The sequence below is a fragment of the Pelodiscus sinensis genome, chromosome 6 (assembly GCF_052426305.1).
Source record: "Pelodiscus sinensis isolate ZL-2025 chromosome 6, ASM5242630v1, whole genome shotgun sequence".
Lineage (NCBI taxonomy): Eukaryota > Metazoa > Chordata > Testudines > Trionychidae > Pelodiscus > Pelodiscus sinensis.
The window spans coordinates 119,565,196-119,579,341 of NC_143057.1; the positions used below are offsets into that span (position 1 = coordinate 119,565,196).

At 37.1% G+C, this 14,146-nt stretch overlaps 1 protein-coding gene across 3 annotated transcripts in view; it reads right to left on the minus strand.

Annotated features, from left to right (window-relative positions):
- Positions 1-14,146, minus strand: part of ARK2N (arkadia (RNF111) N-terminal like PKA signaling regulator 2N) — a 64,839-nt gene that overhangs the window by 19,934 nt on the left and 30,759 nt on the right. Inside the window, exon 3 of one of the 3 annotated variants that reach the window (XM_075932730.2) lies at positions 484-13,519. The exons of the other annotated variants lie outside the window; for them this stretch is intronic. Coding sequence (XP_075788845.1) covers positions 13,059-13,519 — 461 coding nt within the window. The 3' untranslated portion in view covers positions 484-13,058. Of the gene's footprint in view, positions 1-483; positions 13,520-14,146 lie in introns of those variants that run through there. 3 annotated transcript variants of the gene reach the window in all.

Sequence of the window (14,146 nt, forward strand, 5' to 3'; positions counted from 1 at the left end):
ATCCAACACAACAATTTTAAAGAATTCTGATTCTGCAGTTAGCAATCCACTTCACTGAAGCACAACATTATGAAGGAATCTTGCTTAAACTGTGCTGAAGATCAGTTCTGCAACCTGATATGAAAAAATTCACAAACCATTTCAAGTCAGAACAGCCCCCAACATCACAGTTTCATAAAACAATGTTGTTACATTACAAATTCAAAACAGACCCAACATAAAAATAAATGGGTAGTTAAATGCCAATGTATAAAAGAGCAAACATGTCACAACATGAAATGCTGATGATTATTACTGGGAAAAAATCCTGACGACTAGTGGAAAGACAACTGTTTCCTTTTGAAAAGGTAAATCCAAAGTACAAGAATACCAACTTTATGATTTAATTGTCTGATTTTGGGTGGGTGGTTTTTTTGCACATTTTAAGCTAAATTTCATGCAAAATTTACAAAATTAATGGAATTATGCAAAAGAATGTTTTCACAGTCTTTTCATCAGAGTTCAGTGTGATATGGTATCAATATATTATGTGATCTATAAAAATAAATGCTTGAGTGCAGAAGATACGAGGGTCAAGTACAATATTGACTATTTGACCATGTGTTCAGTAAGAATGTTATCTAAAATTTAAGGAGCTGTGTATAATTCTTTCAATTTTTTGTTTCTCTTGATTATTACTAATGTTTTTAAGAGCAGAAGCCAAACTTAAATTAAGTAGGCACATCAAATTATAATTGGACAAATGGCATCAAAAGTCTCAAGTCAAAATTGTACCACTCCTACATGTATAATCATGCAAAAATGTATAATAAATGTATATACATGCAGAGTGATATTCTCTTCACCTACCCATAGAAATAACTTGTGTGAAAGTCTTCATCAGTAGGAAATACAAGCATAAACTTGTTATCTGTAGCTCCACTCTTGTATCTTCCACACTTCCAAACAGCATTCCTTATAACTTAGCTTAAATTTAGTATACATCAGACAGACAAAAATATCTTCAATATAGTTTACATTACTGTACAGTAATTTTGTCAATTTGACAGCCATCATTAAAGGATCTTAAAAATTCACAAACACAAACTAACTGTTTACATGCCATCCACAAAGAGGAGATTTTTGCTTTTCTTAGCCTTGCCTTTCAAAATCAGATTTGGAAACAAATGGTTCTCTGAATATCAGTGACTGACTGATTATGCAAACTTAATGGTTGCAAGACAAGAGCAAAACCTGGAGACTGTCAGCATGTGTGAAGCTAGAATATATTCCTTACTGAAAAGCTGTGATGCCCCGTTAAAAACAAACAACTCAAGACTTTCTCCTTAAAAACAACTCTAGAAGAAATAGACTTAGAAGGTTTTCACAGCAATATGTAGCTTTTCTCCTCTAGGTAGCTGTTTTAAATCCAGGTCATACTAGTAGAAATTGAAAGTCACTACAATCCGATAGCTGTCAGTGGCTTATGTTAAGTGAGCTAGTGTTTTCAGCCTAATTTTCTAGGAGACTTACAAAAACAAGACCAAAGCCACCATTGCAAATGGAATTCTTGATGGAAACCCTGATGAATTCCATGCCCCCATACATGGCAAGTAACAGGGCAGCACAGGGAAGCTAACACTGCTACTGCGAGCACTGGACTTCTTCTAAATGGATAAAAGGACCCTACATTAGGCTGTTAATCGGGCATCTTTCTGTCATCACAATCTGGATAGAGAGAAAGTTATAGGCTAAACCCGGAGGTACAACTGATACGCACAAAGGGCGACCTTAGTGCACCCCTGCAAAAGGGACAAAAGAGGTATGCACTATTTAAATCCCCCGTACACTTTATTTTGAGGCCTGAGGCCCAGATCTTTTAGGATGTATTTAAACATTTAACTCCCATTGAATTTCACAGCCAAAGTAGAGCTCTGTGTTGCTTGAAATCTTCTCTCTTTCACCAACAGAAAGGGTCCAATAAAAGATATTACCCAATTCACACTGTGTGTCTAATATCCTGGGACTAGCATAACTACACCACCACTGCAAATACTCATTTCAGTTGAAGCTGGACCATAAGTACCTTTGAGAACGTGGGCCTTACTGCATTGGCTGTGTGTTGGTTCTCTGGACAAGCACAAAGTTCACCCAGAATAGAAATTGAAGGTGCTTTTGAAGCCCTTGCACTAGGTTAGGGCATGAGAAGGGACTCAGTTGCAACCAAAAACTGGCATAGTATGAGATGTCCTGGCCAGGTCCCTTTTCCTTCAGCCTGACTTTTCCCCAGAACTCCTATGCTGCCTCCATACTACTGATGGATTACCCCCTCTACAGGTCAGTTACACCAGATTTAGGGCCAGTTTACACAGTATTGCAATACAAAATTAACATATAGCACCAAAAATCAGTACCATTGATCCTAGGTAGGAAATAAGAAAGAACTTTGTAATTAAAACAGTTTTTATTCAGTAAACATCCTTATGAAAAGGATGAAGGAAAAGAATTCAATGCTGTTTTCTAAGTTTCTCACAACAATTAGGCTGCACACTGTCAATATCATAAATGATATTCCACATGAGAGAAACAGGAAGATTTTTAGCCAGCTAACAAAAGCTAAACTCTTTTCTCCTCTTTTTTAAAAATCAGATCTACCGAGACTCAATTTAGGTGCAATGCTTTAAAGCTACATTGGTAGAAAGCTTAAATTTTTGATTGATGCAATAAGCACTTGGGAAAGGACAAGTCTGAAAGATAATGTATCAGCAAATACAAATGTTAATATTTAACATTAATTCTGGGGAAAAAAAGACCATTTCTTCCCCCTTTCACAGGCAGAGGACACCACTGGCATAAAGGGTCTGATTCTGTTCTCGCCTCCACCGATGTAAAACAGAATTGTTTCCACTAGCGTCAATGGAATTTCAATAAGTAGAGAGATTTGCACCTCAATTTGCAATTTAAAAATATAAAAAATTGACATGCAATTAGTTCACTCTCTCACTCATGTTTACTAACCTCTTAACAGTGCCTCTCTTTGCTGGATCCCAAAACAGTGTGGGCCATATTCAGCCACCCTTGCCCTGCTGAAATGGTACAGACCATGAGCAAGGATAGCAGAATTAAAATTTCAGCGGGGGTGAAATGCTGTATATAAAATTCAGCCTCTTTATGATGAAACCCAACAGCTGTTTACTGACAGACTATAATACTGCAGGACTTTAAGACAGGAAGCAAACAATGCTGTAATGTAAGAATGTTAGCTATTGGGTAATTGAATAACCACATGACATTTTAGTATCAGAGGGGTAGCCATGTTAGTCTGGTTCTGCAAAAGCGACAAGGAATCCTGTGGCATCTTATAGACTAACAGATGTATTGGAGCATAAGCTTTCGTGGGAAAAGACCCACTTCATTAGATGCATATGAAATTTTAGCGGGTCAATATTCAATAATCCCCGGGGGCGGGGATAGCAGCTAGTGTGCTCCTCGCCCCACTCCTGGGGAGCCCCCTGCCACCCCGTGCTGCTGCCTCTGTATCAGAGGCAGCAGCACAGGGTAGCAGGAGGAGCTGGTCTGCGAGGGGAGCCAGTTTAAACCAGCTCCCCTCGTGGACTGGCTACCTGCCGCCCTACACTGCTGCCTCTGATACAGAGCAGCCTCTGTCCATGGAGAGCTCAGACACCCCGTTCCCCCTTCTCTCAAGCACAGGGGCTGCTTCCGTGAAGCAGCCTGTCTGTGGTGAGCCCAGACCCACCACAGGTGGAAGATGCTCTATCGGAGCAGCCTCTGTCCTTGCTGTGGATGGAGGCTGCTTTGTGGCAGCCTCCCCACCACGCTGCTAACCCTGAGGCGGCACTGGGGAGGCTGGATCTGGGGGAAACTGGCTTTTAAACCAGCTCCTTCTTGCCCCCCTTCCCTGCTATAAGAGGCAGCCAAGTGGGGGGGGGGGGAGAAGAGGGGAGAGAGAGGAGAGAAAAAAGGTCTGTGGAGCAGGTACATGTATTGGCTCCAGCCAGCTCCCCTCACTCTCTGCACTGCTGCCTCTCTATCCGAGGCAGAGGCCTGTTGGGGGGCAGAGGGGGGGGGGGAATCTGGTGCTCTTAGGGAGCCTGTTTAAATCCAGCTCCCCACCAGGGAATGCGTTTAGTCGACAAGATTAACCAATAAGCTTAGGTTTATCGGTTAATCGTACATACTACATGTTGACATCCCTACTGTAATGCTATAGGAATAGCTTAGCCACTACATTTTCATATACAGAGCAAGTATTATAAACACTCTCTCATATAGTGCTTTTCCTCAGATCTTTACAAAGGATGTCAGCATCATTATCTCCATCTTGCAAACTGGAGAACTGAGTCACAGCCAAGGGTCAACCAGAAGCCACACTAGGAATCTGTTTCCTGAGTCCACGTCTAGCACTCCAGTCAGGATGCTGGCACATTTCTAAACAGTAAATTACTAATGGCTAGAAAAATTAGCTTCTGAATGTTTTCCTGAAACATATTAAAAAGTGTGACAAAGAAATGGGAGAGGATCTCTCAATGCCGAATCAATTAAAGTAAGGCTTCCTCTATTCTTCCAACATGACAATATTTCTTGATCTTATTTATGGGTATCCATAATACTTTGTAGTATTTCAAATACATTACTCCACAACAGAAAAATTTAACTGTTTGTATCTATCATGTGAGAATATTAAATTTAAAAGAAAAACAAAAAAAAGTAGGATTCTTCTCTTATTGATTTAAATCCAAGGTAACTCTATTTACATTAATGAAGTTACTTCAGAGTTGCATCAGATTTTAAAAAAGTGGAATTCTATAGATTTCTAGATTTTAGAACCAAAAGGTAATTAAATCATCTAGTCTGACCTCCTGTAAAACACAGGCCAAAAAACATATAACGTATGTAATGCTTAAGAATATGGCACTACAATACTTGCAAAATTAACTTTAGGCAATATACACCAATGCCTCTGATTTCATAGAAGGCTATTTTTTACAATGTTTGGACTGGATAGATTATTTTTAAACCAAAAAAAAAGTAATTCAAGCTTGATATTTTTTAAGACATGAGTCAGGGCAACAGTCCAATCACACATATATGTGGGTTCAACTAGCACTGAACCAGATCAGCTGACCTCTAAAATGAGAAGAAAAAATATTTTTCCCATTGTCTATGATTTAGTAACAAGAAGCATTTTATTACTATTTATATTTATTCATTCTAGGTTACAGTAGTTACATTTTGAAATGTACAGGGTTAGGCAAAAAATACACTGAATACAATAAAAACAGTGAAACTACATTCTCTCAAATCATAAAGTCAACAAAAAGTTACTACTGAAATTAGTTGTTTTTCATATTTTTCCTTTATTTAATTTACACCATGGCAATAAAATCAGAAGAAAAGTAGATGAGTATCTGTTGAGATTGGATTCGACCTAATTTTAAAGATACCATGCCCAGATGTCAAAGCTTTGTTGATCCACATTCATAATTTCAAGCAATTTGACGGTTAGATGGAAAATATCTTGGTGGGGCTTATTTTTTGAAGGGGGGAGAGGTAATACACAAGAGATAAAGTCACTTAGTTGTGCTCTGAATAAAGGCACATGGAACATGGCTATGTCCTGAAGATTCCAGGAAGTGGTGCATATTGTTTTACAGTGCATGTTTATCTTATGGTGTGTTCTATTTCTATTGTTATTGCATCGTGGGTTAAACATTATGAAACCAATGTTCAGACACTCTTGACTAATCTGTAAACTAATGTCCCTTTCAGCTAAAGACATTATTTTCCATGTGCCCTCATTTTCCTGAGCTAATACTGCATGGAATTAATAGAATTTAAAAAACAATCAAACAAAAAAAACAAAGTGGGTTTGTGATTTCACTTTTTGCAGGGTACTGTCCACCTTCATCAATCAGCCTGAATATTTAGCTTATACAATACAGATCCCACAACACTCTCCTTCTAATTATTTCTTGTAACTGTTATGTCATACTGCAAACCTTTGTTATGTTCAATATCTATTGAGCAGCCATTTACTGGGCCTGACCTGCAGACTTTATTCATGCAAAAGCCCCATTAAGGTAAATGGGACTTCTCCTTGAGTAAGACCTGTAGGACTGCCTCTGTCATAATTAAAAATAAGGGTTCCATAGGAGTTTTGCCACTGACTTCCAGGAAACCTGGATTTCACCCTTATGTGTTAAAATGGCCAATAGAAACATACAGTATGCGATACAGGAAAAGACAAATTATATTACAGTATAGCTATTTAAATAATTTTAAGGTTGTAAAATTGCCACAAATGACAGAAAATTTTAGGTTTTGATTGATAATCCATCCTTAACTTCCAGCAGCTCTGAAAAGTACTGAAAATACTTCTTTCATAGATATTAAAAACAAAAACAATATTTCTGATTAATCAGTTTTTACCTATCATTTTTACAAGTCACATTGAGGATCAGTATAAGTGAAAGGTATTAAGCAAAATATTTTTCCTCCATTTTCTCAGGGCTTGTCTACACTTAAAATGCTACAGCAACAGAAAAAGGTCTCCTGTCAGTGTAGCTAGGAGGAACTGATCCTTCCATCAACCTAATGCAGTCTTAGATAAGCTTAAATCCCAGAGATGTGAATTAGCAGTGATGCAGCTGGATCAACCTAATTTTCTAGTTTAGATCAGCCCTGTTACTTTACTTCATGAAACTGATAGCACTTTTGGTGTAGTTTGTTTCGTGCCTTCACTTGTATAGTCCCAATATCCAATCATTTCTCCCTGTTTGTGAGGTCACAAAGCAACAGGCAAGACAATTTTTTTGTTAAAATAAATAGCTAAATGTGATTGTAAAACCCACAAAACTCAGAGGGTTTCTGGCCAGGTGTGATACCTCAAATTATTTGTCTCTCTCAGCTTGCATAAATGTACACCAAGGAATGTTTACTGGTACTTACTGGGAATGGATTACAAAGGATGGACACAATTTGATTACCACCTGTTCTGTTCATTCCCTCTGGAGTACCTGGCATTGACCACTGCTCGAAGACAGGATATTGGGCTAGACGATGGACCTTTGGTCTGACCCAGTATGGCCATTCTTATGAACTTTATGAACAAAGAGGCAGATTCAGGTCTTGGACATATATACTTCAACTGAACAACCCAAAAGTATCAGAATTCAATGTATAACATGATATCACAAGACCTCAGTAGAATCATTGGGTATGTCAACTATTTTTTTAAATATACCTATGATCAGTATATCAAAATGGCTCCTTTGGAGCTCTTGCTGTCTACAAGCAGAACAAAGAGGGTAGATCCTTCACCCACTGAAAGACCTCTTGATTTAAATGGGACTCAACATGAGGCTAAGAGTTTGTTAGGTGAGATCAGTTCTGCAATATTGAAGTCAAAGGATGCATGCATAGTTTTGCGTTTAAATATAGTTTTTACAGCAACCATTGTCACAGGTCAGATTTTAGTGTCTTAGCCAAATTAACCGTTTTTCAAATGAGACTCCAAAATATTATCTGATTTCTGAAGAGAGAAGAATAGGATCTAATAACTTTAGTGCTATTTATCAGTGTATTAAAATTAACTTTTAAATTAAAGACTTAAAAAATTGTCACGCAAAGCCCATCTATGACATTTCAGCCCAAAGTAAAATGTATAGAGCTAAATTCTAAAGACTGAGCAACACTAGGCTAACTTTCTTAAAAAACACTTTCTTTAGTCCTAGAGACAACTATTATGTTTTATATCTCCGGAACTCAGGGTAACATTATGTTACAGTTTACTATACTTTGTTCTGTGTATTATTTAAAAAAATTAAAGTTATAAATCTTTTAAAATAGGTCTATAATATGAATGTATAATTTAGAAAACACGAAACCAGTGTCAACTATCATTTGTATGCTAAGTGAAACCTAAACTATTTAAATAAGAGTCTTGTGAAACAAACTCGTAAACAACAGGAAAGAAAATGCATAATTACACCCAACATATCCCTCTTGATTTGCGCCTCTCTGTGGGAGAGAAGTGGCTCTAAGCCTCCATAAGGACTACAGGAAAACCTGAGCCTGCAACACTGAACTCCAAATATCCCATCAGATTTCTAAGTTCTATATATAGACCAATTCCAGTATCTGACTTTTGAACTTCCTGATTTATCAGCTTGATACACACCCATAGTGGCATTTAAATTAAGACTGTGTAAAAAGATTTAAGTTTCATTTGCACTTTATTACAAAAGTCATAATTGAAATAAATGTATTTCAAGCACACAGAACCACCAATTCCTAGTTCCTGAATTTCCAGTTTTGCATGTACTTTCTCATTCACATATACAAATATCTGCAGTTTTTAGATGACCTTTTAATCCTAAACCAACAAGTAGTCCTGTGGCACCTTAGAGGGCAACAAATTTGTTAGCCATGTTAGTCTGTAACTTTAAAAACAATTAGTAGTCCTGTGGCACCTTAGGGGCTAACATGGCTACCCTTTAGATTTTCAATTCAGGATTTTAGATAAGCATATAAAATTTAATGATCAGTTCCTCATCTGGTTTTGAATAAACAAAGACTTCAGTGGAGCTATGCCAGTTTACACCAGCTAGCAATCTGTTCTAACATTTATTTCTTCACAGGCGTCTATAAGACTGCAAGTAATATTTTCTTAAAAAAATAGAATGTTTCATCACTCAATTCTGATGCAAAAACCACAGGCAATCAAAGGTAATCTGGACTCCAACATGCTGCTCCCCCCAGCATGTGTAGAATTTCTATTGGACTCTCCCACAAATGTATTTATTAAACACATTTAATTTTTTAAAGCAAGGATCATACTCTTAAAATAAAAAAGGCCACACTCTTATTAGCAGGAAGTCAAGGGAGGGTTGTCCGACTTTGTATACTAAAATTTCAGCTCAGGGCAAATTTTAATTCCCTGAAAATATTACCGTATTTTCCGGCGTATAAGACGACCCCCTAATTTTTTAGTTAAAAGATAGGGTTTCGTCTTATACCCCAGCGCCCCTCCGCCTCCTTTGCTCCCGGTGTCCCTGGTCTGCTGGAGACGGTCCCCAGCAGACCAGAGGCACCGGGAGCAACGCCGCAGCAGCTTTGTAAAGCCTCGGGGGAAGCTATCCGGCGTACAAGACGACCCCCGATTTTTGGGGGATGTTTTTTAACATCAAAAGTCGTCTTGTACGCCGGAATATACGGTAATTTCAAGTCAAAATCTTTAAAAACAGGAGCATACAGCAGAAACCGTGATACTCTGAATTGTAGCTGTATAAATATGCCACCATAAAACAAAAATAGTTTCAGAAATACTTTCAAACTGTATTATGAAACTATTCAGTTAAAATTTGGCAAGTGCTGTCATACACAATTCAAATAGACTCAATACTAACGTCGACATAAAAAGGTCAGTTTTCCTGTAGCACATCACATCTTAATTCAGAATATAGAGCAGCATGATAAACACTTTTAATTGTACAACCAGAATGATTGCATATTTTCCAGTAGCATAAAAACAGAGCATTCTTTATCCCAAATATGATATTAATACCAAAACAATGCAAGTAGAGAAAATTATTTTCCCCAGGAGGACTATAATCCTTGAAACCAGAACAAACGCTAATGGGCCAGGTCTTCAGCTTGTATAAAATGACATTGGATTTTTCTTCAAAGGAGTGATACTGATTTATGCCAGCTAACTATCTGTCTCAATATCTTTAGGAGACAGATAGAGCAACTGACCAAACTAAAGCCACATTCCAGGTATTTTCAATATTGTATAATGGACATCTGGAAATACCAATACATTCTATGTCTCTAATCTGAAACATTTTCCTAATAATTAACTAGATGCCATTGAACTAGCTTATCCTGAGAAGGACACCATTTTAGTATCATTCCCATATGCATGTTCCACCACTGTTTTCTGATTTAGCATTAACAGCAATTTACAAAGTAAAATCAAGTAATGAGTTGGAAGCAAAAAGGTGTTTTTTAAAAGCAGAAAGTGTATTTTTCTTGTTGCAGGTAGTCAAAGTTAGAGTGCTTTTAATAAAACTTAAATTTCAAAGGTCAGTTTCAATTTTTAAAAAATCCCATCAAGCTTCAATGCTAAGGATTGGTTTTATTTTTTTCCCCCAAGATTCCTATGATCTGCCCAAGGCACAGAAGTTAGAGAAACTTCATTGACTACAACCACTGCAAAATTACTATTAGAGTCCTGCAAATTATCCGCAATATATCTGAGAGTATCTATAGCCGCATTCACATCCACAGATGCAGATATGCACAGTTCATTTTTGCAGATACAAACGTGGATATAAATTTTGTACCTAGAACTCTGGAAATTTGCGGATAGGGATGCAGATATCTACAGCTCATTTTTGAGGATACACATTTTATATTTGTGCAGGGCTCTAGTTATGACACAGTTAGAGATTTCTAATCCATATATAAAACTTTATACTACACAATAAAACCAAATTCTGCTGAACTCTTAAGGCAATTTGCTTTCAAATGCTTAATTGCTCCTTTTTTTTTTTTTAAGTAATGTTTCATAGCATGCTTGACATACTGAGTAAGTGACCCTATTATACATAAAAGAAACCAGTCACTGCTGTAAGCAGCTTTTGCATGCATGGGAAAAACTGTAGAGTTGTCATGCTTTAATTATGATGCTCATATTTTAATTCTAAAAGTATATATTATATATTAAATCTAGGAATACAAGAAATTTTTTTCCCTGAACGATCTTAAACAGAGGAGGACAAAGTTTGTTACATTTCAACCACACACAGTAACTCAGTGTTATAAATGTATAGCTTCTAACAACTTGAGCTAAAAATGTACACAATTTCAAATTAGGGAGATTTCTATCAAGTTAGTATCAATATGTCTATCAAAATTATACATGAAGGAAATCTTGCAAAGAAATTTACTCTTAGTTATTTAAAAATTATCTGCGGCGTAACCTTTCAAACAGTCCCTCTGAAAAAACAGTTCTCAAAACTCATTGTTAAAAAGACAAACACAATCATATAGAACCATACTTTTTAAAAATGATATAGAAAAATGGCGGGAAAACTATTAACACAACATTGTTACTTTTATATTTAAAACTGATAAGAATTATTAGAGGTATTCATGTAGGACCTGATCCAAAGGCTACGTAAATTGATAAATCTCCCACTGTCTTGACTGGGCTTTGTATCAGGCCTATAGATACACAATGGTAATTCTAAGTGGAAGAAAATTCCAAGTGGCTAAATAAAAAATTATAAAATCACCATGATTTAATAAATGAAATTTTAAGAGCCCCCAAAGACCTGTTATATTGTCTTTACTTAAATGACATCTAGGTAGAATCTTTTAATTCCTATTAGATTTTTGACTTTTTCCGTATTAGAAATATCACTCCAAAACTAAGGATAATAAACTATATAAATATATATTTTTGATAACTAAGGGGAAATTATTGTGTTATGAAAGCCCAACTGTAAAGGCTACAGAAAACCACATGTATTCTGGCAATAGTAGTGAGGATTAGTTATTTCTATTATATACTGTATAGCTTAATCCTAATTTACACATCAAAGTTTCAAGCCTGACTATTCAGAATAACTATCAACAAAACCAAACCACACAGTAGACAGTTACTATATTATATAAACAAAACTAATGCTATGACATTCCCAATCACAGGTAATCATTTCAACGGCAGAGAGGTGGTTCTTGCTTTATGACCCACCAGCAAACAGTGCATTAAATCCACCAGTGTTTACCAATCTCAATGTCAGACTTTTTTTTTTTTTCCTCGTTAATTCTTGGGCCAAGACTGAAATATACTATAAAGCAAAGGTGGGGAACCTAAGGCCCAGAGGCTGGACAACATTAGGGAGCATCAGACAACATTAGGGAGCCTGTGCTGGTGATCCATTCCACCTCCTCCCTGAAACTCCCCTTGTCGACCGGGAGCACCAGCGCTGACTCCCCACTGCGGAAGGAGGAACCCCAAGACTTGAGCACCTGAGTCAGGCAAGCCAGAGCCAGATCCAACCCACAGCTGGTTGGCACAATAAATCACTGCCTGGAGGCATTTTCTCCCACAAAATGTACTAGTCCTGGCCCCCACTAGGCTCTGGTATGTGAGGGACTGTCTTTCTGCTATTTACTTGGGGGCCACGTCAGTGAGGTGATTTTTTTTTTTTACTTCTCACTTGTGGCCGCCGACAGATTTTTCTGTGGGTCAGTGGCCCCTGACCCAAAAAAGGTTCCTCACTCCTGCTATAAAGTCTGCTTATCTCAGGACTAAAGCTGTTCTTTATATTTCAGCATGAAAGATATAGTTTGACCATATATATACAAAACACACACCCCTACCTACCCATGTTTTCTGTGCATATGTTGCACAAGCACAAAAGTGCATGTGAATAGATAATTATATATACAGACGCATACACAAAACTGGTGTTTACTCTAAATAGGAATATTGTATGCAACATGGTAATGACATTAATAAAAGTTCTTGTGAGAAAATTAACTCAGTATGTACACCTAATTTTTAAGGTAGGCCTGTTTGTGACTTCTGTAAAAAAAAAAAAAAAAAAAAGGAAGAAGGAATATGTAGACAAGTTTAAGTGGCAGAATTTAGTTATGAATGGATTTTTAAGTATGTCTTAATTATTATGTAGTCTGGTTCACTAGGATTCCTTAAGTCTTTAAATTTAAACTTGTATTTCTATATATAAAACTTTTTGGCATGCAAGAGGAACATATAGATGAATACAGATTGCTTCTAACAAACATAGCTGTACCATTCCAAGGGTATGTAACAAGGATTCTAATTTACATCTTGCCAAACTTTGGTGACAGATTTTTGTTTTGAGTTTTGCATGTGTGTGTTTGTTTTTATAAAATCATGTTAAGTTTTCTTTAAATAAAAAAATTATGGCATTAATGGTAAAAACCATCACAAGAAAAAACACTTGTGGGGAGAAAAACAAATTTCATTCTTAGCACAATCCAAGGTAATAAGATTTTAAAGACTAAGTTTTTGATTGATTCAAATCATGCTCTTCAACATTCCCATTCTCTGGAAACACAGCTGGAAAATTGTTATTAAAAGTCGCTGGAAACTCTAACGTAGTGTCAACATTTTGATAGCTCACATAAGAATTAAAGGACTGCTGTGGAAGTACTTGGCTATCAGACATCTGCATGTATGCCCCAGATTGTGTTGTAGGGGGAATTCTTTGGCCAACTAGTTGTATTTTAGGTTCCCTGGGCTCCAGTTGTTGCTTGGTTTCTTCATCCGTGTCAAGACGGGTTAGCTTTTCTATCCACATGCGAAATTTCTCCTCTGTCTGCCTCTGCATCTCAGCAAAGCAGTTCATGGCCTCTTCCAGGACATTGCCTATGCAGTTCCTATCCCACACGGTGCCCCTGTCAAGCAATCCTGGAATTTCCCTGGTCGCTCCTCCAGATCCCCCAGCACGACTGAAGCCAGCTTTAAAGACATTGAGGCCATTTGATAAGACAAGATTAAGTAAGAACATAATAGTGTTTATTAAGGCATGCTCAGGAAAACAGTATAAACTTTTCTAACTATGGCCAGATGTACACAATGTTGGGAGCCCAATCTGCAGCATCCAAATTACCAGAAGCATTAACTTCAAAGTAAAAACCCACTTGGCACTGAGTTATTTCAATTTCTTGGCTTTAAAAATATTTTATTCTAGATTTTTCTAGTAACTCTGCTGTCTCAATGTGCTCATAACTTTTGGAAACCAAATTTAGTCTAATTCCCACTAGGGAGGTAAGAGCTTAGCTGTTTCAGCGGGTAACCGATAAGCCAAAGCTTACTGGTTACCCAAACAGCTACATGCAGCTCCCAGTCTGGCTCTCGGCAAGCCCCATGCTGCTGCCTCTGATATAAAGGCAGCAGTGTGGGGATACAAGCGGGAGCCAGTACACATGGGGAACTGCCTGCTGCCTTATGCTGCCGCCTCTGTATCAGAAACTTTATATACTTTCATTGTTGATTCAAAAATCAAATCATCATACAATATTTAATGATAGCATGCATACCTCTGTTAAACTGAAATACAAAAATACCATTTATTTTAATGGATAA